A 26,639-nucleotide genomic window follows, 5' to 3' on the forward strand; every position below is an offset into this window, starting at 1 on the left:
CTATATAATTATGTGGTAAACTGTAGTATACTATACTACACACTGTAGTATCCCTCTGCCATGTGTAATTCTTACTATATAATTTTGTTGTATACAGTAGAATACTATAGTAAATACTGCAGTATGCTACAGACTGCAAAAACACTACAGTAATTACTACAATAATGTCTCCAAAACCAGCATAGTCCACAAAACATTACAGTAATTACAATAGTATATTACACTACAGTTTTAATTTGCATATACCCATATATCCTCCCCCATATCCCAATTTGTGCCACCCATGTGAGAAACCTAAATGTCACATATAGACTAAATATTGTGTGTGTCCCCCCCCCCCCACACACACACACATTTGTATGCTGCTGCTACTCTCTGTTTATTATCCATGCATAGTCACTTTACCTCAACCTACATGTATTACCTCAATTACCTCAACTCACCTATGCCCCCGCATATTGGCTCTGTACCGGTGCCCCCTGTATATAGCTGCTCCGTAATTATTTATTATTTATTTTCTTCTTTATTTTTATTATTATTATGTTTTTACTTCAGTTTATTTGAGTACTTTCTTAACACTTATTTTTCTTAAAACTGCATTGTTGGTTAAGGGCTTTCACTGTAAGGTCTACTACACCTGTTGTATTCGGCGCATGTGCCAAAACTATTTGATTTGATACACTATTAATTACTGCTCTCTCCCTCGGAGACAAGATGTCTGGGGTGTAGTAATAAAGGACATTGTAAGTCATGTAACATTAGCAAGCCTCTTTTTGTGCTGCCTGGATTGATAGATAGCCTCTGCTCTGCTCTCTTTCTCCCTCTCGCTTTAGTACTTTGGTGTATTTAAAATGGCAGCCTATTTCCCTGTATAGTGCACTACATTTGGGCCCAGGACCCATAGGGCTCTGGTCAAAGGTAGTGCACTATATAGGGAATAGGGTTCCATTGTAGCCGAGGCCCTGGAGTGATTCAGTGATAGCCTCTACTGTCTGCTCTGTGCTCTCAGAAATATGTCTGGCAGCTGTTTATTTTCCTTCAATCGTTCAATTACAACCCTTTTTAATGTGAAGTTTATCCACATCCGGCCAGGCCGATGAGGGAGGGGGGAGTCGATGATAACTATTTTTAGAAAAGTAGAGCTCTGGTTTCACTGCTAAAGAGGAGTGATGAGGACAGCTACTGGCTGTACTGGTTGGCTGCAGTAGCCTGGTCCCAGATATGTTTGTGCTGTCTTGCCTACTCCTAATGTGACAATGACCATAGGCGTAGGCAAGATAGCACAAACACATCTGGAAACAGGCTGTGGCTGTAGACCCTACTGAGTACAGCTGCAAATGCTCTCCCGCCACAAAACCACATCACAGTGGCACAGTGGCGGTTAGGGTTTCTGGATGTAAGCTACAGTATCTCTATTGAATTACTGTTATTTGATGCATTGTATTGTTAGCATCTTTTCTAAAACGCCTTGGGGGGATGCAGCAATGTGTTGATGTTATGCTCAAAGTCAAAAGTTTTTTAAAAACATGACCACCACCAAGCCAACAAGGCCTAGAGGACGTGAGTGAACTGGCCACACAAAATACCATTGAGCATACCAGACCACTCAACATCGTCTGATAATCAATGTCTCTCTCTCTCTCTCTCTCGTGCACACACACACACACACACACACACACACACACACACACACACACACACACACACACACACACACACACACACACACACACACACACACACACACACACACACACACACACACACACACACACACACACACAGGTCCATCACCCCCAGGCCTAACATTCCACTCACCTCATCTTTTGTGTCTTCATCGATCTCAAATACGTGAGCCGGCAGCTTGTCCATCTTCAGGCCTTTACTGTGAAAACACATGTCGTGTCAGAGAGAGGGTTGTTGTGTGACAGGGAGGGTTGTTGTGTCAGAGAGAGGGTTGTTGTGTGACAGGGAGGGTTGTTGTGTCAGAGAGAGGGTTGTTGTGTGAGAGAGAGGGTTGTTGTGTCAGAGAGAGGGTTGTTGTGTGAGAGAGATGGTTGTTGTGTAGAGAGGGTTGTTGTGTGACAGGGAGGGTTGTTGTGTCAGAGAGAGGGTTGTTGTGTGAGAGAGATGGTTGTTGTGTAGAGAGGGTTGTTGTGTGAGAGAGAGGGTTGTTGTGTGACAGGGAGGGTTGTTGTGTGAGAGAGATGGTTGTTGTGTAGAGAGGGTTGTTGTGTGAGAGAGGGTTGTTGTGTGAGAGGGAGGGTTGTTGTGTGAGAGAGAGGGTTGTTGTGTAGAGAGGGTTGTTGTGTGAGAGAGGGTTGTTGTGTGAGAGAGGGTTGTTGTGTGAGAGGGAGGGTTGTTGTGTGAGAGAGAGGGTTGTTGTGTAGAGAGGGTTGTTGTGTGAGAGAGGGTTGTTGTGTGAGAGAGAGGGTTGTTGTGTGAGAGAGAGGGTTGTTGTGTGAGAGGGAGGGTTGTTAACTGAGAGAGGGTTGTTGTGTGAGAGAGAGGATTGTTGTGTAGAGAGGGTTGTTTTGTGAGAGGGGGGGTTGTTGTGTGAGAGAGAGGATTGTTGTGTGAGAGAGATGGTTGTTGTGTGAGAGGGAGGGTTGTTGTGTGAGAGAGAGGGTTGTTGTGTGAGAGAGAGGGTTGTTGTGTGACAGGGAGGGTTGTTGTGTGAGAGAGAGGATTGTTGTGTAGAGAGGGTTGTTGTGTGAGAGGGGGGGTTGTTGTGTGAGAGAGAGGGGTGTTGTGTGAGAGAGAGGATTGTTGTGTGAGAGAGATGGTTGTTGTGTGAGAGAGGGTTGTTGTGTGAGAGAGAGGATTGTTGTGTGAGAGAGAGGGTTGTTGTGTGACAGGGAGGGTTGTTGTGTGAGAGAGAGGATTGTTGTGTAGAGAGGGTTGTTGTGTGAGAGAGATGGTTGTTGTGTGAGAGAGGGTTGTTGTGTGAGAGAGAGGATTGTTGTGTGAGAGAGATGGTTGTTGTGTGAGAGGGAGGGTTGTTGTGTGAGAGAGAGGGTTGTTGTGTGAGAGAGAGGGTTGTTGTGTGACAGGGAGGGTTGTTGTGTGAGAGAGAGGATTGTTGTGTAGAGAGGGTTGTTGTGTGAGAGGGGGGGTTGTTGTGTGAGAGAGAGGGTTGTTGTGTGAGAGAGAGGATTGTTGCGTGAGAGAGAGGGTTGTTGTGTGAGAGAGGGTTGTTGTGTGAGAGAGAGGATTGTTGTGTGAGAGAGATGGTTGTTGTTGTGAGAGAGGGTTGTTGTGTGGAAGGAGGTTGTTTGTGGATTGTTGTGAGAGAGGGTTGTTGTGTGACAGGGAGGGTTGTTGTGTGAGAGAGAGGATTGTTGTGTAGAGAGGGTTGTTGTGTGAGAGGGGGTTGTTGTGTGAGAGAGAGGGTTGTTGTGTGAGAGAGAGGATTGTTGTGTGAGAGAGATGGTTGTTGTGTGACAGAGGGTTGTTGTGTGAGAGAGAGGACTGTTGTGTGAGAGAGATGGTTGTTGTGTGAGAGAGGGTTGTTGTGTGGAAGGAGAGTTGTTGTGTGAGAGAGAGGGTTGTTGTGTAGAGAGGGTTGTTGTGTGAGAGAGATGGTTGTTGTGTGAGAGAGAGGGTTGTTGTGTGAAGAACTATATACTCAATACATACTCCTTTCTACTGTATCTTGGTTCTGATCGTTTCAATAGTGTGTCTTTGTACAGTATCAAAAGGTAGGCTATAACGTCAATGGATCAAAAGCTAGGCTGTATCGTCAATGGATCAAAAGCTAGGCTGTATCCTCAATGGATAAAAAGCTATGCTGTATCCTCAATGGATCAAAAGCTAGGCTGTATCCTCAATGGATCAAAAGCTAGGCTGTATCCTCAATGGATCAAAAGCTAGGCTGTATCCTCAATGGATCAAAAGCTAGGCTGTATATTATTATAAATTATTATTATATCAATGGATCAAAAGCTAGGCTGTATCCTCAATGGATCAAAAGCTAGGCTGTATCCTCAATGGATCAAAAGCTAGGCTGTATCCTCAATGGATCAAAAGCTAGGCTGTATCCTCAATGGACCAAAAGCTAAGCTGTATCCTCAATGGACTAAAATCTAGTCTATATTCTCAATGGATCAATAGCTAGTCTATATCCTCACTGATCAACAGCTAGTCTATATTCTCAATGGATCAAAAGATAGGCTATGTCCTGAATGGATCAAAAGCTAGCCTATATCCACAATGGATTAAAAGCTAGGCTATATCCTCAATAGATCAATAGCTAGTCTATATTCTCAATGGATCAACAGCTAGTCTAAATCCTCAATGGATCAATAGCTAGTCTATATCGTCAATACATCTACACCTTGCTTCCTATCTACAATCTGGTCATTTCTATGATGTTTCTTTCTATCAATGGCTTTTCTTTTCCAGATTTATAGCACCTTGGAAGCAAGCGTGTATCAACAGCTTTTCTATTCTAGACTTACGTTGGGAGCATGCGGAAATCTCCCGAGTACGCTTCATATTTGTAGTTGATGACATGCCAGTCCGTGTTGTAAGTCTTGATGCACTGCCAAACAGGTCAACATTAGAGCTCAATTAGTAACATTACAACACCAGGAGACCAGGGTAATAAAGAGTTCACAGTTCACACCATGCCAGAAAAGTGTCACTGTATGTCAAGTTTAGAGGTTGACCGGCATGGCCGATTAATTAGGGCCGATTTCAAGTTTTCATAACAATCAGTAATCTGCATTTTTGGACGCCGATTATGGACAATTACATTGCACTCCACGAGGAGACTGCGTGGCAGGCTGACCACCTGTTACGATAGCGCAGCAAGGAGCCAAGGTAAGTAGCTAGCTAGCATTAAACTTACCTTATAAAAAACAATCAATCCTAACATATTCACCAGTTAACTACACATGGTTGATGATATTACTAGTTTATCTAGCTTGTCCCGCGTTGCATATAATCAATGCGGTGCCTGTTCATTTATCATCGAATCACAGCCTACTTCGCCAAACGGGTGATGATTTAACAAGCGCATTCGTGAAAAAAGCACTGTCGTTGCACCAATGTGTACCTAACCATAAACATCAATGCCCTTCTTAAAATCAATACACAAATATATATTTTTTAAACCTGCATATTTAGCTAATATTGCCTGCTAACATGAATTTATTTTAACTAGGGAAATTGTGTCACTTCTCTTGCGTTCTGTGCATGCAGAGTCAGGGTATATGCAGCAGTTTGGGCCGCCTGGCTCGTTGCGAACAGTGTGAAGACCATTTCTTCCTAACAAAGACCGTAATTAATTTGCCATAATTTTACAGAATTATGACATAACATTGAAGGTTGTGCAATGTTACAGCAATATTTAGACTTATGGATGCCACGCATTCGATAAAATAGGGAACGGTTCTGTATTTCACTGAAAGAATAAATGTTTTGTTTTCGAAATTATTGTTTCCAGATTTTACCATATTAATGACCTAAGGCTCATATTTCTGTGTGTTTATTATATTAAAATTAAGTCTATTATTTCATATTTGATAGAGCAGTCTGACTGAGCGGTGGTAGGCAGCAGCAGGCTCGCAAGCATTCATTCAAAACAGCAGTTTCCTGCATTTGCCAGCAACTCTTCACTGTGCTTCAAGCATTGCGCTGTTTATGACTTCAAGCCTATCAACTCCCGAGATTAGGCTGGAAATACTATAGTGCCTATAAGAACATCCAATAGTCAAAGGTATATGAAATACTAATGGTATAGAGAGAAATAGTCCTATAATTCCTATAATAACTACAACCTAAAACTTATTAACTGGGAATATTGAAGACTCATGTTAAAAGGAACCACCAGCTTTCATATGTTCTCATGTTCTGAGCAAGGAATTTAAAAGTTTACAATGCACATATTGCACTTTCTCCAACACTGTGTTTTTGCATTATTTAAACCAAATTGAACATGTTTCATTATTTATTTGAGACTAAATTGATTTTATTGATGTATTATATTAAGTTAAAATAAAAGTGTTCATTCAGTATTGTTGTCATAATTGTCATTATTACAAATATATATGTAAAAATGAACTAATCGGTATCGGCTTTTTTTTGGGTCCTCCAATAATCGGTATCACGTTGAAAAATAATAATCGGTGGACCTCTAGTCAAGTTGTCAAGTTTTTGCTTTAGGTATGGTGCTCGCTGAGTAACAGTTAACAGGTCAACATCTCTTGATTGGGACCAACCAGTAGTTTGTTTCTGGTCAGGCCTCAAAGTTCCTATTGATTCCTATTACGATATAGCCTTGTCAAGTTTTGTCTATAGGCATTTTTTTGTTGTGTACTAGGGTCGACTGAATGAGTACCTCTTTGGCAAACAGGCTCTTGGCGTCCCTCTCTGCATTCTGGGGCACGGAGGGAACCACGGTCCTCCTCTGACGAGAGATCTGAGACTCCTACACAGAGAGGGAGAAAGGGCGGGGTTGGAAAGAGATGAGGGTGAACAGTCGTTTAGGCTTTTACTGCTTTGTGTCTCCTGATCAGAACCACGTGTGTTTGAATAATGTGCATTTGAAAGAGTCCCAATAATCTGTCAGTGATTGAGTTAAACTGGACTGGCTGGGTCGATTGGTTTTGACTAATACAAGGCTGTGATCTGGTGAATAATGGGAAAAGACACTTTTTCGTAGAAACAGAAATCTATAAGAACGCCCCCCCTGGGTCAATTCTCACAGAATTTGCTGATCTTGGTATAAAATAAACCACTGTTCCTGCAGTATTTTCTGGTATTCATATTATATGCTACTGCGGGGATATATGTCGCAATGCTTTCCCTAGCTACCGTACAAAATGTGTGCCTGGTTAACCAGTGTTTCTAGGAACATATTTGAAAGAGTATGTCACTTTTATAAATATTCTCAAATAAAACATTGAATTTTAACAAACTAAACAAATGTTTCATGTGTCTGTGTGTGTGTGTGTGTGTGTGTGTGTGTGTGTGTGTGTGTGTGTGTGTGCGTGCGTGCGTGCGTGCGTGCGTGCGTGTGTGTACCGAGATGTCGTCGACAGGACACTGCAACAGGTCTCTGTGAGGGTCACTGTGGATCTGGGCTTTCCTCTGGAACACCACGTTCTCATAGTCCAACGGCTCAATGATCTTAGGCTGCTCCTGTAGAGGAACATACAGTCAAGTTACCAAGAGACACACAGATAAGCTACCACACATTTACATTACATTTCGGTCATTTAGCAGACGCTCTTATCCAGAGCAACTTACAATGAGGGCAGGAAAGTAAGCCAATTAAAAACCTTTGTTCAATAAAGCAGCTATCAGCTAAATCAGTGCTAACAAGAAAAGACAATGCAAATGCAGACAGACAGACACATAAACACAAAAGGCACATACCCTCACTCACTCCTTCACATACGTTGGATAGATTTGCTTGGTCATGTATTTTCCATGTCTTTCTTAAAGCACTATGTTGTTTATTGTGACAATATTTGTTAGCTCTTTTGTAAGCAGTAAGCTAAAGTAAGCCTGAGTGTACAAAACATTAAGAACACCTTCCTAATATTGAGTTGTACCCCCTTTTGCACAAAGAATAGCCTAAATTCATAGGGGCATGGACTCTGCAAGGTGTCGAAAGCGTTCCACAGGGATACTGGCCCATGTTGACTCCAATGCTTTTCACAGCTGTGTCAATTTGGCGTGATGTCCTTTGGGTGGTGGACCATTCTTGATACACACAGGAAACTGTTGAGTGTGAAAAATCCAGCAGCGTTGCAGTTCTTGACACACTCAAATCGGTGCGCCTGGCACCTACAACCATACCCCGTTCAAAAGCATATCAAGAAGCTGATTAAACAGCATGATCATTACACATTGCTTTCTGTAATAAAGCCCTTTTGTGGGGTAAATCTCATACTGATTGGCTTGGCACATGCCCTCCCTGGCCCACCTACGGATGCGCCCCTGCCCAGTCATGTGAAATCCATGGAGTAGGATCCATGGATTAGCATTTATTTATTTCAATTGATTGATTTCCTTATATGAACTGTAACTCAGTAAAATCGTTGAAATTGTTGCATGTTGCGTTTATATTGTTGTTCAGTATATTAACATTGGGATTTCTGTGGTCTGAATTTCAGAATCATTTTTGTTTTCAGACATTTTCCGTTGGTAGGGCTACCCATGTGTCTCTCCTGACTCACAAAGCCTGCTCACTGATGTCAATACCAAATCTGATAATTGTGACTTGATTGAATTGTAGTGATGTGAATAATAATAATGATGGTGAGAACCCAATATAGCCTAACCTACTATAAAAACCTTTCCATGTTTATAGTCATGTGACAAAGACTTCAAAAATAAAAAACGTACAAATGTTGGCCTTTTTCCACATTAAATGTTTCATTTTCATAACTGATCAACATTTGGTATGCTATAGCCTATATATAATATTCTGCCCATATGAACACATTTATTTAGTCCATATAAAGAACAGCTATTCACGATTTAATGAAAATCAGCAAACAGACGCAACATTGTTTCACATTCTTTAATAAAATACTAAAACAGAAACAGGCAATAAGCTATACAGCTGGCTTCACAGTTTCCCTGACAAATAGGCCTACAGCGAAAGCCAACGTATATCAACAACGTTGAGTGCGCCAGAGTGCTGCGTAGTACCTTCCACACAAAGTTTTGCCTCGACAAAAAGACACGCATTTGGGACGATGCCCGAGACTGACCAATAAAGTCCTCCTAGCTACTGAATGGTGGTGTCATTGTGAAAAAGCACAGTGCGTTTCATCTCTCCCCCTCAATATGATCCGTAGAGGGGACAGAGTATCATAAGGGTGGCTGTGGACCGGGTACAAAACAGACCAGAGTCCCAGACGAGTAACACAACCCACTAACAGCATGGTGTAATTGTGAAAAAGCACAGTGTGTTTCAGCTTTCCTCTGTCTGGGCAGTTGTTTGGAAGCTGAGACCGAAAAACATCACTCTGCTCTTTTCCCACCTGATCTGTTCTGCTCTGCTGGACTAGAGATTTGTCAATGTGACAGAGAGAAGCTACTCTCCCTGAACTAAAGATGACTGAGGTTAGAGGTTAGAGGGCATAAGAGCCGTTCAATTCTACAACAACCTAAAAGGAAGCTATTGCCAAACTGTCCATAACAAAGCCATCACCTACAGAGAGATGAACCTATTGAAGTGTCCTCTAAGCAAGCTGGTCCTGTGGCTCTATTCGCAAACACAAATAGACCCCACAGAACCCCAGGACAGCAACACGATTAGACCCAACCAAATCACCAGAAAACAAAAACATAATCACTTGACACATTGGAAATGATTAACCAAAAAACGGACTGTGACTGACCCAAAATGAAGGAAAGCTTTGACTATGTACAGACAGTGAGCTTAACCTTGCTATTGAGAGAAACCTTGAAGGCAGACAATTAGGTGAAAACTGAGTTCAGATTTACAAACCCACAAATAATATGAAAACAAATCAAATTCTAATAAACTCCCATATCTATTAGGTGAAATATCCCAGTGTGCCATCAAAGCAGCAAGATGTGTGACCTGTTGCCACAAGAAAAGGGCAACCAGTGAAGAACAAACACCATGTAAACACCACCCATATGTATGTGTATTTACTTCCCCTATTTGCCCAACGTTACAACACTGGACATAGCCATAATATGACATTTAAAATGTCTCTATTCCATTGAAACTTTTGTGAGTGTAATGTTGACTGTTCATTTCTGATTGTTTATTTCACTTTTGTTTGTTATCTATTTCACCTGCTTTGGCAATGTAAACATATGTTTCCCATGCCGATAAAGCCCTTTGAATTGAGAGAGAGAGAGAGAGAGAGAGAGAGAGAGAGAGAGAGAGAAATAAACAATAACATTACATTACATTACATTTAAGTCATTTAGCAGACGCTCTTATCCAGAGCGACTTACAAATTGGTGCATTCACATTATGACATCCAGTGGAACAGCCACTTTACAATAGTGCATCTAAATCTTTTAATAACCAGAGGAGAGAGAGAGAGCATGAACAGAGGGAAAGAGGGGAAAATATTAGGCTGACTGCTGGACTGGAAGAGATCTTTAGAGCAGCTGGAGGATCACTCAAAACATTGAGAGGATTGTGATCACATGGCGCAGTAGTCTAGTTCAACAGAATGTCCTTTGAGGGGTTGGAGTCCAACACTCCGACACCAGAGGTTGACTGTGTTACATGGTCCCTACTGAAGTACTCTGCAGAGGGGTTAGGCACTGCACAGGGTTGTAAAAATGCCTTAAAACCTTTGACCTTAGGGTCTTAGTTCCTGGCTACTGTTTCTTTTTTGACGCCAGGGAGTGCAGAGGGGGGTTGCTTGCCGCAGTGAGTGAAAATGAGCGTAGCAGGGCACAGGTTATTGCAGGAGTTCTAACTTCATCAGCCATTGGAGAGTGGCTCAGTCTGACATGTTACCAAGGCAACACAATCACAAAACAAAAGATGGCTGCTCCACCACATCACTGCATCCTGTTGAGAGTTTCATAGAGAAGTGAATGATTTCATATCCTATATTCAAAGACAGTTTCAGAGAAAAGTCATGTGAATCAGTCCAGGACAAAGCAAGTCAGCCAAGGAGAAGCAACTAGGAAACGTCAATAATAATTCATTCTAACAATAGTGCAAGGCTCAGCAGAAGCAGGTGAAAATATGACATAGGGTAAGCCTGGCTTGAATACAATGTAATCTGCTCTATGTAAGGTAATAGACTCCTGGGCCTGAGGGCAGTTTCATGCAGCCCAGAATGTGGTAGAGCTCTATCCATATTAGAGGAGACTGTTCTGCAGTGACCACTGACCAGTGGCCAAGGACATTGGGAAAAGACTCAAGGGAGAGAGAGACACAGTCAGCTAACATGTCAGAGAACCACCAGGCCCCTCTCTAGGACTCCCGGCTCAAACACCCTGCCACAGTTCAGCTGTAAGTGTGTCCCACCTGGCACATGTAACAGAGAGTATGCTGTACTGCTGTCCAGGGAATTAGGGAGTGTGGGGAGAGGACATGCTGGACTTTAGATAAACTATTTCCCTTTCAGCTGGTGCACAGTGATTGTCCCTCTCTTTCGCACTCCTTCCCTCCCCCAGTCATTGTTCTATCTCACACACACACACACACACACACACACACACACACACACACACACACACACACACACACACACACACACACACACACACACACACACACACACACACACACACACACACACACACACGCATGTGTATTCATGTACAGTTGAAGTCGGAAGTTTACATACACTTAGGTTGGAGTCGTTAAAACTTGTTTTTCAACCACTCCACAAATGTCTTGTTAATTAACAAACTATAGTTTCGGCAAGTCGGTTAGAACATCTACTTTGTGCATGACACAAGTAATTTTTCCAACAATTGTTTTACAGACAGATTATTTCACTTAAAACTCACTGTATCACAATTTCAGTGGGTCAGAAGTTTACATATACTAAGTTGACTGTGCCTTTAAACAGCTTGGAAAATGTCAGAAAATTATGTCATGACTTTAGAAGCCACTGATAGGCTAATTGACATAATTTGAGTCAATTGGAGGTGTACCTGTGGATATATTTCAAGGCCTACATCCAAATTCTGTGCCTCTTTGCTTGACGTCATGGGACAATCAAAAGAAATCAGCCAAGACCTCAGAAGAAAAATTGTAGACCTCCACAAGTCTGGTTCATCATTGGGAGCTATTTCTAAACGCCTGAAGGTACCACGTTCATCTGTACAAACAATAGTTTGCAAGTATAAACACCATGGGACCACGCAGCCGTCATCCCACTCAGGAAGCAGACGCGTTCTGTCTCCTAGAGATGAACGTACTTTGGTGCGAAAAGTACCAAGAACAACGGCAAAGGACCTTGTGAAGATGCTGGAGAAAACAGGTAAAAAAGTATCTATATCCACAGTAAAACGAGTCCGAAAACACAACCTGAAAGGCCACTCAGCAAGGAAGACTGCTCCAAAACCGCCATAAAAAAGCCAGACTACGGTTTGCAACTGCACATGGGGACAAAGATCGTACTTTTTAGAGAAATGTCCTCTGGTCTGATGAAACAAAAATAGAACTGTTTGGCCATAATGACCATCGTTATGTTTGGAGGAAAAAGGGGAAGCTTGCAAGCCAAAGAACACCATCCCAACCGTAAAGCACGGGGGTGGCAGCATCATGTTGTGAGGGTGCATTGCTGCAGGAGGGACTGGTGCACTTCACAAAATAAACGGCATCATGAGGTAGGACAATTATGTGGATATATTAAAACAACATCTCAAGACATCACTTAGGAAGTTAAAGCTTGGTTGCAAATGGTTCTTCCAAATGGACAATGACCCCAAGTATACTTCCAAAGTTCTGGCAAAATGGCTTAAGGACAACAAAGTCAAGGTATTGGAGTGGCCATCACAAAGCCCTGACATCAATCCTATAGCACATTTGTGGGCAGAACTGAAAAGGCGTGTGTGAGCAAGGAGGCCTACAAACCTAACTCAGTTACACCAGCTCTGTCTTAAGGAATGGGCCAAAATTCACCCAACTTATTCTGGGAAGCTGTGGAATGCTACCCAAAACCTTTGACCCAAGTAAAACAATTTAAAGGCAATGCTACCAAATACCAATTGAGTGTATGTAAACTAGAGGTTGACCGATTAATCGGAATGGCCGGATAATTAGGGCCGATTTCAAGTTTCATAACAATAAGAAATCGGTATTTTTGGGTGCCAATTTAAAAAAATAGTATTATTATTTATTTTGTTTACACCTTTATTTAATCTTTAATTTCAACAACGGCCTAGGAACGGTGGGTTAACTGCCTTGTTCAGGGGCAGAACAACAGATGTTCACCTTGTCAGCTCGGGGGATGCATTCTTACAGTTAATTAGTCCAATGCAATAACGACCTGCCTCTCTCTCGTTGCCCTCCGCAAGGAGACTTGCCTGTTACGCGAATGCAGTAAGCCAAGGTAAGTTGCTTGCTAGCATTAAACGTATCTTATAAAAAACAATCAATCATAATCACTAGTTAACTACACATGGCTGATGATATTACTAGATATTATCTAGCGTGTCCTGCGTTGAATATAATCTGACTGAGCATACAAGCATACGAGTATCTAAGTATCTGACTGAGCGGTGGTAGGCAGAAGCAGCACTTTCGGGTGTTTTGCCAGCAGCTCTTCGTTATGCGTCAAGCATTGCGCTGTTTATGACTTCAAGCCTATCAACTTCCGAGATGAGGCTGGTGTAACCGAAGTGAAATGGCTAGCTAGTTAGCGCGCGCTAATAGCATTCCAAAAGTCACTCGCTCTAAGCCTTCTAGTAGTTGTTCCCCTTGCTCTGCTTGAGTAACGCTGCTTCGATGGTGGCTGTTGTCGTTGTGTTGCTGGTTCGAGCCCAGGGAGGAGCGAGGAGAGGGACGGAAGCTGTACTGTTACACCGGCAATACTAAAGTGCCTATAAGAACATCCAATAGTCAAAGGTTAATGAAATACTAATGGTATAGAGGGAAATAGTCCTATAATTCCTATAATAACTACAACCTAAAACTTATTACCTGGGTATATTGAAGACTCATGTTAAAAGGAACCACCAGCTTTCATATGTTTTCATGTTCTGAGTAAGGAACTGAAACTTTAGCTTTCTTACATAGCACATATTGCACTTTTACTTTCTTCTCCAACACTTTGTTTTTGTATTATTTAAACCAAATTGAACATGTTTCATTATTTACTTGAGGCTAAATTGATTTTATTTATGTATTATGGTAAGTTAAAATAAGTGTTCATTCAGTGTTGTTGTAATTGTCATTATTACAAATAAAGAAATAAAACAATTGGCCGATTAATCAGTATCAGCTCTTTTCTTTCTTAAAATAAAGTGGTGATCCTAACTGACCTAAGACAGGGAATTTTTACTAGGATTAAATGTTAGGAATTGTGAAAATCTTAGTTTAAATGTATTTGGCTAAGGTGTATGTAAACTTCCAACTTCAACTGTACATGGTAAACAACATAATCGCTGGGCCTTACAATCAGCTACTGTAGGTAGGTTCTGCTGCCTGCTTTATGCATTACTTCTAGCAGCTCAGAGGAGAGCAGCAGCTTCCTGTCATGTGCAACAGGTTGGGCAGCAGTGGAACCACAGGACCAGAAGATACAGTTCCATTGCGACAGTTCGTGTGAGAGAGAGAGAGAGAGAGAGAGAGAGAGAGAGAGAGAGAGGGAGGGAGGGGGAGTGAAGGGGGAGAGAGAGAGAAGGGGGGGAGAGAGAGAGAGAGAGAAATCGAAGAGATAGAGAGAGAAGGTGGGCGAGAGAGAGTCATAGGAGAGATAGAGAGAGAGAGGAAAAGAGAGAGAGAGAGAGAGTTCTGGCTCAACTCCTTTAGAGAAGAACAGCCTGGGAGAGGAAGAAAACGAAAGAGCAAGAAAGGAGGAAGAAGGGGTTAGTTCTGGTTGGGGCGTAGCCGCCTGCCTGCTACATTCGCCCATATATAGTCACTTTCTCATCTCTTTATGGGACTTTACTGTACGTCACACCGGTTTTTCAACTCAGCAATCAATCTGGCCCCGGACACTCCAAACACCATCACTGACTTTGGCTATAATGTTAGCGAGAGAAGTACTTTTCCAGATTGCTGTGCGTCTTATACAGTTCAGTGGAAAGACAGAGAAGTCTATCTCTAGCAGATGGGCTTTACTACTGGCGTTTATGTGTACGTAAGGATGTGCACGCAAGCACCAACACACACACACATGCACCAACAGTTCCAATGTCCTCCCCCTGACCCCAGTAAGTACTACAGTCTGTGTGTTTACTGAGAACACAGACTTCCCATGTTCCACAACCCTTGACCTGACTTGATTTGAGTAAATACACAATTTTATATGTATATCATTCCTCTAGACAAGATCTAAACAACACCTCTTGAGACTCTTCAGGAGCTTCCTTATGATCTAAGCGACCCTAGTCGATTACAGTATGTTCATTTCAGCTAACATTCAAAACGTCTCAATGTCTTATGAGCTGAAACTACGTTAAGGCTTTTAATTGAGCTTTCAGATCACAGAGAATGGAGCCCAGAACAAAGTAAATACCTACCCCTCCAATTGAATGTAGGAAAGGTCATTTCTAGACACACTAACTAAGAGATACAGGAATATGGAAAGAGCAGAAAACTGTTAATTCCAGGAAGGAGAATAAGACAAGCAGCCCCATTGACATAAGTGACACACACACACACACACACACACACACACACACACACACACACACACACACACACACACACACACACACACACACACACACACACACACACACACACACACACACACATACACACACACACTCACACACACACAGGAAGCATGGTTGGAGCATGCCTCCAGGGAATCCCCATGTGAGAATGCCTGCTCCGTGTCCTCCACAAAACAGGGCTTGTTCTTCATTACCACGGCGACCATTACCCTGAGGCTCAACCAGACACAACACACCTGTGTTGCCCTGCATACGTCAGTCAGCGTCAAACCTCATCACAAGATTACTATGCCTGATTGACTTCACTTGAGTGGAGATATTTGTGAATAAAAAGATCTGGCCTAAGAGATCTGCAAAAGTCCACTGAATGTTTTCTTGGCTGGGATTTTCAATTGGTTGCATCATATGAGAAAGAGAGAAAAGTCTAGCGAATCAGATGACATTGACAGTGTGGGAGAGTTTACCATAGAGAACTATCATGATGAGAAATCAATAGGGCATGAGGTCAAACAACCCTAGAGGTCATGTACACACACACACACACACACACACACACACACACACACACACACACACACACACACACACACACACACACACACACACACACACACACACACACACACACACACACACACACCACAGAGGACCAAAAGGAGCCCTGTGTGAGTGATTAAATCTCAGTGCCTCATCAGCATTAAATGCAATTTATCTCAAGCCATACCCTGCATCATCAAAGGGTTTCAGGCCAATACTACACACAGTCCAACTGTAACACAAACTCCGACCAGTGCACAAATCATGATCCATGATACAGCACTTACTATTTATTGTCCTTTCAACAAAGAAAAAGGAAATGCTTCTATAGAGACTGAACTCTTACTGTAGGCCTAGCTATAATCAAAGACCACCAGGATCAATAATGATACTTTACATGCCTGGAACATCAAATATTCAACACAGGGGAAAGAAAGGACCAGGCTACACGACAGGGAATAGGGATAGCTAGGCAAACCATGCAGTCTAGCTGCACATTCAACCTCAGAACTGGCACTGCTCAATTCTCAAGCACACAAAAGCCGCCGCTGGAGCTGGAGCCAAGACCAATGGAATACCATGTGTTCTCTCTGCATGCACAATGTCACACCACTATCCACAGGGAAAAGACACACATACTGCAAATACGATACTTCCTTTATATGGACATTATCCCGTTTCAATTACGGTCATTTTCTGCTAACCGTCACTGCTTAATTACAGGCTAATTACGACGTAATACGCATGTTTAAATTGAAAGAGGTAGCTTGTATCCCAATCCAATGTAGCAAGCTCTGCTCAGTGGTGACGTAGAGGAAATGGTGAGACGCTGACACGCGTCTTCGATAATAACTGGGGGGAAACATTTGTCTTTCGACATTCAGACATTCAAGTAACGTTATGAACTAAAAGTACACTTAGGCTTTTCCGGATTAAACTGAATAAATGGAGCGGACCCTCGGGCTATGGTTTCGTGAGTGGGTTTGGACAGCAAGGTAGGCTACCGTTAGCTAGCCAAAGAAGAGATTATTAGCCATCATCATACTAACCACAATCACCGATGTCCTCACAGCCTCGGAGACGCTTTGCCTGAGTTCCGCCGCAGTTCCTGGTTTACTCAACCTTTTGGTAAATTTCCGTACCTCCGACATAACTATCTTTCTCGTGAAAACCTCCACCTAAATCCCGGTATAACTGAGGGCATGCCACGGAGCTCAAGCAGCTGCAGACAGTTGTGACAGATGCGGATGGACCAGGCAGGCAGCGTTGTCGTAGTGAGGCGGGGCTGGAGCGAGTGAAGAGGACCGAACAGGATTCTCGAGCATCTCGCGCGCCTCCTGCCTGTTCCCTCTCATACCGTAGGTGGGGGATCAAGTACACGCCTCAAATACCTGACCGACCACTGTTACAAATAGTAACCTACAAATTGCATGAAGACCTGTAATAATTTTCCTGGGATAAATTCAAACAGTTTATTTATTTATTTATTTATGTTTTGTCTCCTATGAATTGGAGATGATCAGTGTTTTGGGTAGATTATAGGTGTGAATTCTTATTAGATGGTTTGGTTGTTTAGCAACAAACTATAGGGCAAAACAGATGGAGTTGGTTTAGGTTGTTGACAACATGTAATCTATATGTCACTTGTTGTCTCTCAAATATATCCTTACAGCACATTTTTGCCATATTTGACATGAAACCAGTCAAAACACCTCAAAATAAGACATGGTATCAAGAACAAGATGCAACTAACTTCAATTAGCGATTTACGATTCCCCACATGGCAGGTTCTTGTCATTGTTGCTATCTTTCCGTCTAGAATCACAACAACACACAAACTGCTGCCCCATTAAAGCCTGCGCATCGATTAAGTGACGCTGTCAGCAATACCTATCCAAAGGTGAAATATGAGAGAATGCCGCGCTCTAGTGGACAATGATGAGAACCACAGCAGGTCATCAAGTTCAAATTCTGTAGGGATTTGAACAATTTCTATTTTCTATTTCATACCCCCAAATTATAAATAAAAAAGTTACGTTGATTTGCACTCATAAATTTAAAAATAAGAGTCAATGTTTATATGTAATATAATGATGATAATAATGATGATGATACAATTGTCATAAGGGGCCAAACCACATGTCTTTACTCTCCAGTAAACAGATTAATTCCAGAACACAGGGCCCGTTGTTCTGAGTTAGCCTGCGTCAGATTAGCCACCATTAAAGTCAAGGAAACCAATACACAAACAGTTTGTTTCTGGATAAAAAGATTCAGAGAAGTTTGTGAGCCACAAACAGTGGTGTGAATTACCTCAGTAAAAATACTTTAAAGTACTACTTAAGTAGTTTTTCAGGGTATCTGTACTTTACTTTACTACTCATATTTTTGACTACTTTTACTTTTACTTCAGTACATTACTAAAGAAAATTATGTACTTTTTACTCCATACATTTTCACGGATACCCAAAAGTACTTGTTACATTTTGAATGCTTAGCAGGACAGGAAAATTCACGCACTTATCCTACTGCCTCTGATCTGGCGGACTCACTAAACACACATGCTTCGTTTGTAAATTATGTCTCAGTGTTGGAGTGTGCTCTTGGCTATCCATACATTACAATAACACGAAAAAAGGTGCTGTCTGGTTTGCTTATTATAAGGAATTTTAAATGATTTATACTTCTACTTTTAACTATATTTTAGCAATAACATTTACTTTTGATACTTAAATACATTTAAAACCAAATACTTTTAGACTTTTACTCAAGTAGTATTTTACTGGGTGACTTTCTCTTTTACTTGAGTCATTTTCTATTAAGGTATCTTTACTTTTACTCGAGTATGAAAATTGTGTACTTTTTCCACCACTTGCCACAACCAAATTCCGATTCCATCAAGCCTTGTCATCATCCATCTATTTATACCTGTGGGCTGACTTTGATAGATAATGAATCTTACTCGGGGTATAGTGGGTTCCTTCCCACCCAAACATTGTATTTGAAAAAAAGTGCCCTCTACAGCCACTGGGCAACAAGCAGTGAAGTGTGGGTAAGTTATGAGATCTTTCACTAATCAAGAGGTCATGGGTATTCTCCCTATTTGTTCGATCTAGGCACACTTTTAGATAGGGTTAACTCATATTATGTCATAGCCACATATGTGTTTATTAGTCACCTAGGGGCCTAGTATGAAAACCAAGAGCATGCTGGTTATGCAGTTGTTCTGCTGTGGTGGGTAAATTCCCATTGAGGGTTAGTTCAACCTCTACAGGACATTTACATTTAAGTCATTTAGCAGACGCTCTTATCCAGAGCGACAGTAGTATCTGAGGTACTAGCTGTAGAAAGCGGAATGAGACTCTTCTCTGTTTCCTGTCCAAACATAAAAACAGATGTTTTGAACTGATTTTTGATTAACAAATTTCAGTAAAGGTTTCATTTCTCAAAAAAAAAGAAGCAGCCGTATCAAGCCAATATTTTATTGGCAGAATCCAGTAACTCTGACTTACTTACAATGTCTTCTTTAAACGTTTTTAAACTATGGTAAGCCAGAGGACACACTTGTAAGATGGTAGTCAGCCAATAAAATCTCTCGTTTCAGTGTTCCCTCCCACTGTTTGATGGCTACATGTAAAGTGTCATCATATATAAGGTGTCCCACTGTCAGACCCACACACTATGCAGTGCAGAAGTGACTGATGTAAAAATGATGGTCAGACACTTATTTTTGTTTTACATCAATTTGGGTAAGTGTAAGACGTTTCAATTTAGTTCCTTTTTTAATAATTTGAAGTATGTCGTTTTAATAGAAATGGTTTATCCATGTCTTTGTCTTTGATCCATTTTGTTTGTTTGCTTTGACAGTTTGTGCTTTTACCAAACTAAACGTAATCCAACCAACCCCTGTGATGGTTACTGAGCTGGGAGACACTGTGACTCTCACTTGCTTTCGTCCAAATGTGTCAGTGACCAGTTTTGATTGGTTCAAGCAGAGTGTTGGACAGAAACCCCTTCACATGGCGTCATCACCATATATTGGCCAAGATAGTTTTTATTCCAACAATTTTATCAAGGACTTTACTGAGACCAAGCGTTTGGGTGTGAGGAGAGGACTCTACACCTGTAACCTGACCATTTCCAAGACAGAGCCAGGGGACTCAGCTACATACTATTGTTCCACTAGAGTCATCTATGAGCTCACTATTGGAGAGGGAACTGTTTTAATTGTCAAAGGTAGCTAAACATTTGTTTTTTCAATTTCAAAATGTTCAGTGGTGTAAAGTACCTAAGTATAAATACTTTAAAGTACTACTTAAGTTGTTTTTTTGGGTATCTGTATTTTACTTTACCATTTATATTTTTTGACAACTTTGACTTTTACTCCACTACATTCCTAAAGAAAATATATACTTTTTACTCCCATAAATTTTCCCTGACACCCAAAAGTACTCATACATTTCAAATGCTCAGGCAGGACAGCAATATGGTCCAATTGACGCACATACATTTATCAATATAACGCATTGTCATCTCTACTGCCTCTGATATGGCGGACTCGCGAAACACATATACCGGGTTTGTGTAAATGATGTCTTGAGTGTTGGAGTGTGAGAGTGTGCCGTCTAGTTTGCATAATAGAAGGAATTTGATGTATAGCATTCACTTGACATTTGAGTACTTTCCCCCCAACTGTACTTAAGTACATTTAAAACCAGATACTTTTAGACTTTTACTCAAGTATTATTTTACTAGGTGACTTTCACGTTTACTTGAGAAATTTCTATACTTTTACTCAAGTATGACATTGAGGACTTTTTCCACCATTGCAAATTCTTTATGTTGACATGTTCATACAACTGTTTATTCAAATGCTACTGATGAATACATGGCTGTAATATTTTTCACCCAAACACCTTCAGACTCAGAGTCCAACAGCATGTCTGTGCTCCAGCAGCCTGTGTCTGAGTCAGTCCAACCAGGAGACTCTGTGACTCTGAACTGTACAATACACACTGAGACCTGTGCAGGAGAACACAGTGTCTATTGGTTCAGACATGGCTCAGGAGAATCCCTTCCAGGAATCATTTACACCCATGGAAACAGGAGTGATCAGTGTGTGAAGAGCACTGAGGCTGGGTCTCCTACACAGAGATGTGTCTACAACCTCCCCAAGAGGAACCTCAGCCTCTCTGATGATGGGACTTACTACTGTGCTGTGGCTTCATGTGGGGAGATACTGTTTGGAGACGGGACCAAGCTGGACCTTCAAGGTAAATCCCATTTAATCTGTACATTGCCACAGCAATACTGTATATTCATTCAAACTACCTACCTCAAAGCGATCCCATAGATCTGCCTCAACAAGCTATACAATAATCACCATCAGCTTTTGATTCCATACTGTTTGATGATCTTCCTAAGTGCTCATTAATATAATATGAATTCACTGATACCCTTTCCACAGTTCCTGAGCATCATCCTCCATTTCATCTGACTCCTACTGTTCTGTCATTGGTCGTCTCCAACATCGTTCTGGGGATAGTGACCCTTCTACTGGTCTGGGCGCTGTGCAAGACTCAGAACAGAGACAGCAGAGGTATTACTTTATATCTAATGTATCCAATGTATGTAATGTTATAGCTGATGTATCTAAAGTTTCATGCATCTCTATGCAATGTATCTTCTTGACATGTACGTTAAATAATCAAAGTTTAACAATTGTTAATTAACTACATGAGGTTAAAAAGAGATAGAATGTCGTAAAAAATGATAGCTGCCCTTCCTCTATTTCAATCTCTTTGAAGGGAGGACTGATGTCCCAACGTCCCAGGGCAATCAGGTAAATTTGTCAACATTTGTAAATAGAGTATATTTTCAGTTTTAACAAGAATCTGCAATTACACGTTCCTTACATTTAGTATTCAGCTTATTAGTGATTTTTATGTTATAAACATTTCTTGCAAGTAATAGGTCAGTGTACTAGATGTAATTTTTCCATGGAACTTCTGCCTGTCTCTGTTCCACTGACTGTCAGGTCATTGTAGTGGTTGTACAGTCTGAACAGTCATGTCTTTTGTAGAGTGTTGTAGAGGAGAATAGAAACATTATATAGTAGATCATGCTGTCATCATAATGTATTTCCTCATGGCTCCACCCCCCTCAGAATCAAGACAGTGACGTGTTGAACTATGCAGCTGTCGGTTTCACCCCCAAGAAGAAGTCCTCCTCTAGAACAGTGAGAGAGAAGACCAGCAGAGAGGATGCAGTGTACTCTGATGTCAGATACCTTCAGCAGCAGTGAAATATATCACCACTGTGACAAAGACTACAAGAAGAACCATTTTACTATTTGTAGCATAATAAAACTGCTTTTAATAACAAAAATGAGTTACAATGTAACAAAGAAAATGTAATTCTAACATTGTCTAGATTTATGCAATCCTGTAATGCCTTAAATAGACATATCTTTTGACAGTTTGTAAGAAATAATCTGATGGAGAATCCCATTTTTGCTCTATGACTGTGTGTTTTTAACATAATAAACCATTAATGAACTCCGTTCATCTCTATTCTCTGTACAGAACATCTCTGCCCCCACATATACAAATATACAAAATGATTAAAAGGAATATCAGTTTAGCTGAATATGTGTCAGGCTCCATCACACCACTAAAAATGAAGGAACACCAACACACATCTATTTCTTATTTATCACAGAAGAGGTGCATTTTTTATTTAACTGTTATTTAACCAAGTTTAGAGTTGCTGAGATACAAATACATTTTTCAGGAGAGACCATGAGAATCACTCTGACTCCACATACCGGACACAGATATACATGTTTATGATTTATAATAAATGCTCTCTTTGTAATAAGTGCAGTGTGGGTTTACACACCTACCAGGCAGTAACGGTGTCTGGTAGGTGTGGGTACAATCACCGGGAAAGCCGAGCCACGTTAGAACCTATGTGTTGTGATAATTGCGTTATTTGATCTATAACCTGATAATTCATATGTCTTGCAACCGTGATATAAAGGTCGAGATAATAAGAAGACACAGTGGCAGAATAAATGCAACATCACCTTTGTTTTATCACAATACCGGATAGCAGCCTCTGTCCAATGAAGTCCACAAAGAGAGTCACCTCAAGTCGCACAGAAAACAGAAGCTGCCTCCACTATTCCAGCACCATTTCAACTTCAACATTTCAACTTGATCAAACCACCTCTGCTTAGTCTAATTCAGTGACAACTAAAAGATACCAAAAACGATTTAGTCCAATGAACGTAAGCTACATTAAATATGATGTGGCTGTCCATGGTTCTGATTTCCATGTGTGCGTGCGCGTGTGTGTGTGTGTGTCTGTGCAAGTAGCAAAACATGTTGACTAACCTTACTTGTAGAGAAACGCCATCCTCCTCTCTTTCATGTTGACAAAACGGTCTATCACTCTGTCATACACGCTGTAATATTTTGTTGTCCTACTGAATGTTACCTGGCTAAATGCTTGCTCGTTAGCCTAACTTCCATTCATGGGCAACGTTAGCTTGTTAACATTAGCCTTCTACATCTAGCTACATATTGAACTTCTATCCTCTCAGACCAGGGGCACCTCAATGTATGAATGAATGGTTTGTTCAGAATCGCTGTTATAATCATTGGCCTGTACGGGGAATTAAGTAAAACCACAAGTCCAAATCCCTATCTCCATCCATGGCTAATTTTGGAAAATGACCATATTATCTGGCTAGGTAGCAACAGGAGGACAACAACACAATGAGAGGTAACAATTCAAGTGTTTCTGTCAATCACGTATACAATCACATATACGCAATAGGATTTGATAGAAGTGATGACAAATCCAAGGTTGCTTCCCTTGACACTTTATTTTGGTGTACCAGGACCACACAGAGTTGAGCCCGCTCAGTTTAGCTCAATGCTGAATGGCTTGGGATGCTTTCTCCAGCGAGATAAAATTCAGCCTCTTACGAATTGAAGGAAAATTATGAAACACAGAGAAACGAAAGATACATTTTACTAGTCAATTTTATGGGGAAGCCTGACTTTCCTTGGTATCCATGAATACACACCACTGCTACCAGTAAGGGTGTTATTTGATGTATCTCCCACCAATCAGAGAAAAAAGGTTCCTTTCTCTGTAACTGTGAGGCAAGAAGCCTACTGATCACAGTACTGCACCAGTACTGTGTATGCACCCCACTATTCATCTGTATGTACTATATGTGAATATCTAGACTGCCTAGTCCATTTCTCCTGTGTTTCATTAGCTATTTACTGTAAGATAACTGACACTGTCCTCTTCCTTGACTCAATTTATTAACATGGCTTTACTGTAACTATTATGCAAATGAGAATGTGAATTTATACATTTGACACCTACATCAATTAGCCTTTACCTCATACTGATGTTGGATCGTATCATTGTGGAATATTCTGGTATAATGAATACTATTTTGGAGATGGTGTGTATCTCATGATTGAAAGTATGTAAATAACAGAATGTTTAGTAGCAAACTATGTTTCCGGTTTTAATTTCTAAATGTGAAAATGTTGTGTGGTTCTCTTTAGCCTGTTAATCAACTCAAGTGAACGGAACCAGGCTGGACATTGAGGGTTAGACCTTGTAAGAGCTGATTATAATTAATGCATATATTTTTAAACTATTTCTGCAAAGCATGTCGTCCTCACACAGGGCACCAAATTTAGGTACAGGTATTATACATTATATGACAGGGGTTTCTGGTCAGCAACCTGAAAAATTCCCTCCTTTTAAATATATGTATTTTTCTACTTCTCAAGAGAATCAAGCCGGATTGCTCAACTACATAACGGTTGTTCGAGTTGTAATCATTATTATCCTGATTGCAACACACATTCTCTTGTGGAGGAGAACTCTGCAAAAAAGTCAGCAGGGTGATTAAGTTTGACTTTGTTATACTTTATTCAAAATATATGAAATATGAATGCCATATATTAATGTAATGAATTAATATTATATCATGTATGAATGCCAAACAAGAAAATACAAAAATATATATGTTTTGTTTTTTAATTAGGGGTGACCATGGACACTTCATCCACAGTCCAAGTGAGTAATTTGGCCTTCTATTTTTTATACTGCTTCACATTGACAATAAAATCTTATGCATCATATGGATCGCTGGGGTAATTTAGTGATTGTGGATGACGTACGTGTCTCTCTTTCTTTATTTTAGACTCTGACAAAAATGACACTGTGCGGAGCTTCTCAATAAACAAATCAGAGTGTGGAAGAGGGAGAGTGCAGGGTGGAGAAGTTGTGTATGCTCCCAGAAAGCAATAATCGTGTTTCAATATGTTAATATATCATACTGTATCTATCATAATTGAATAAAAAAAGGCATTTTCAATAAAGATTCATTTATTTATTTAAAGTCTAAACAGAAATATCCGAATAGTATTACAAACGAATCTGCATCATCAACATGTGGGCATTTTACCTTGATATTGTCAACTAAGCTGACGAGCATTGAAACATTTTAACAGACAGTAAACCATATGTGTTTTTTAACAGCAAAAGGATTGCGAAAATTAGTCGTTGAATGAATCTATTTCCTGGTGGTGTAGATGATGAAGATGATGGTCAGACAGCAGAGGAGACTTTCAGTTCTTATGATGGAGAGGAGGACAAAGATCCTCATATCTGCTTCAGTCGCCACTTGAATGTCCCCACCTGTAAACCTTTCCATTTTTTGGTATCATTGTATATAATATAGTATTGGCTATCCTGGACGGGATTCTCCTGAGCCATGTCTGAACCAAAAGACACTGTGTTCTCCTGCACAGGTCTCCTGGCAGGGACTGACTCAGACTGTCCCATTGTCACTTTGAACCAGTTGTAGTTGCCAAGGTCCCCAGTGATGAAGGATTCCAAATTAACTGTGCCTCCACGGATGAAGGTCTTCAAACATCAGACTGAGCAAAAGTAAGAGACAAAGCTGAAAAAGATAAATGTTTTGATTAATTTTTGAATTCAGAATTTTTATATTTCACCTTTATTTACCAGGTAGGCCAATTGAGAACAAGTTCTCATTTACAACCGAGACCTGGCTAAGATAAAGCAAAGCAGTGTCACAAACACAACAACACATAGTTACACTTAATCAAACGTACAGTCAATAACACAAAAAAAAAGAAAATTGAAAAATGTACGTACAGTGTGTGCAAATGTAGAAGAGTAGGGAGGTAGGCAATAAATAGGCCCTCGAGGCGAAAATAATTACAATCAAAGACCTCAATCTCAATCTAGTTCATGCATGTTCAGGTACTCTGCTGAAAATTGTTACAAAGTGTAGTGTCGGAAAAAATATATTTAAAACTTAAATACATAGGCATTATCCTCCGTTTCAATAGTAAGTTTGCACTATTACAGCTGACTAACTGCTCCAAATAACTGAGAGATGGCCAGACAGAGTTTTGTCATTGTCCTCCGTAGATTGGCTCTTTAGAAGTGGAAGGAGAGAACCATCCTACTCAGAGAATTAAACAAATAAGTAATTGTAAAACATTAAATAAAGTTATCCGTTTTAAATAAAACTATATGAAATATTTTCTTGTGACACCAAATAATTGATTAAAACACACTATTTTGCAATGAAGTTCTACAGTAGTTTCAGCAGCACTCTGTCAGGCAGAACTATTGTGTAGCTGCAGGACTGCTTGATTCTCTCCTCTTCTGGGAACATTGACTTGAATACAAAACCTTGGAGGCTCATG

At 40.7% G+C, this 26,639-nt stretch overlaps 2 protein-coding genes across 8 annotated transcripts in view; one reads left to right on the forward strand and one right to left on the reverse strand.

Moving 5' to 3' along the window:
• dock11 (dedicator of cytokinesis 11) overlaps positions 1 to 17,147 on the reverse strand; it is a 102,722-nt gene extending 85,575 nt beyond the window's left edge. For all 7 annotated transcript variants that reach the window (XM_035783636.2, XM_052459689.1, XM_035783634.2 and 4 more), the window contains exons 1-5: positions 16,908 to 17,147; positions 7,030 to 7,146; positions 6,344 to 6,433; positions 4,461 to 4,543; positions 1,819 to 1,885 (exon numbers count right to left, since the gene is read on the reverse strand). In XM_035783636.2, coding sequence (XP_035639529.2) covers positions 1,819 to 1,885; positions 4,461 to 4,543; positions 6,344 to 6,433; positions 7,030 to 7,146; positions 16,908 to 17,009 — 459 coding nt within the window. In that variant the 5' untranslated portion in view covers positions 17,010 to 17,147. The remainder of the gene's footprint in view (positions 1 to 1,818; positions 1,886 to 4,460; positions 4,544 to 6,343; positions 6,434 to 7,029; positions 7,147 to 16,907) is intronic.
• A 146-nt stretch (positions 17,148 to 17,293) lies between these two features.
• On the forward strand, positions 17,294 to 22,434 carry LOC118392029 (uncharacterized). Its single transcript, XM_035783646.2, has 6 exons — positions 17,294 to 19,607; positions 19,726 to 20,094; positions 20,781 to 21,131; positions 21,326 to 21,457; positions 21,666 to 21,700; positions 22,025 to 22,434. Exons 1-6 carry the CDS (start codon positions 19,568 to 19,570, stop codon positions 22,160 to 22,162), a joined length of 1,065 nt encoding a protein of 354 aa, XP_035639539.1. The 5' UTR covers positions 17,294 to 19,567; the 3' UTR covers positions 22,163 to 22,434.
• The last annotated feature ends 4,205 nt before the right edge of the window (positions 22,435 to 26,639 follow it).

This window comes from Oncorhynchus keta, chromosome 13 (genome assembly GCF_023373465.1).
Source record: "Oncorhynchus keta strain PuntledgeMale-10-30-2019 chromosome 13, Oket_V2, whole genome shotgun sequence".
In the NCBI taxonomy this organism is placed as follows: domain Eukaryota; kingdom Metazoa; phylum Chordata; class Actinopteri; order Salmoniformes; family Salmonidae; genus Oncorhynchus; species Oncorhynchus keta.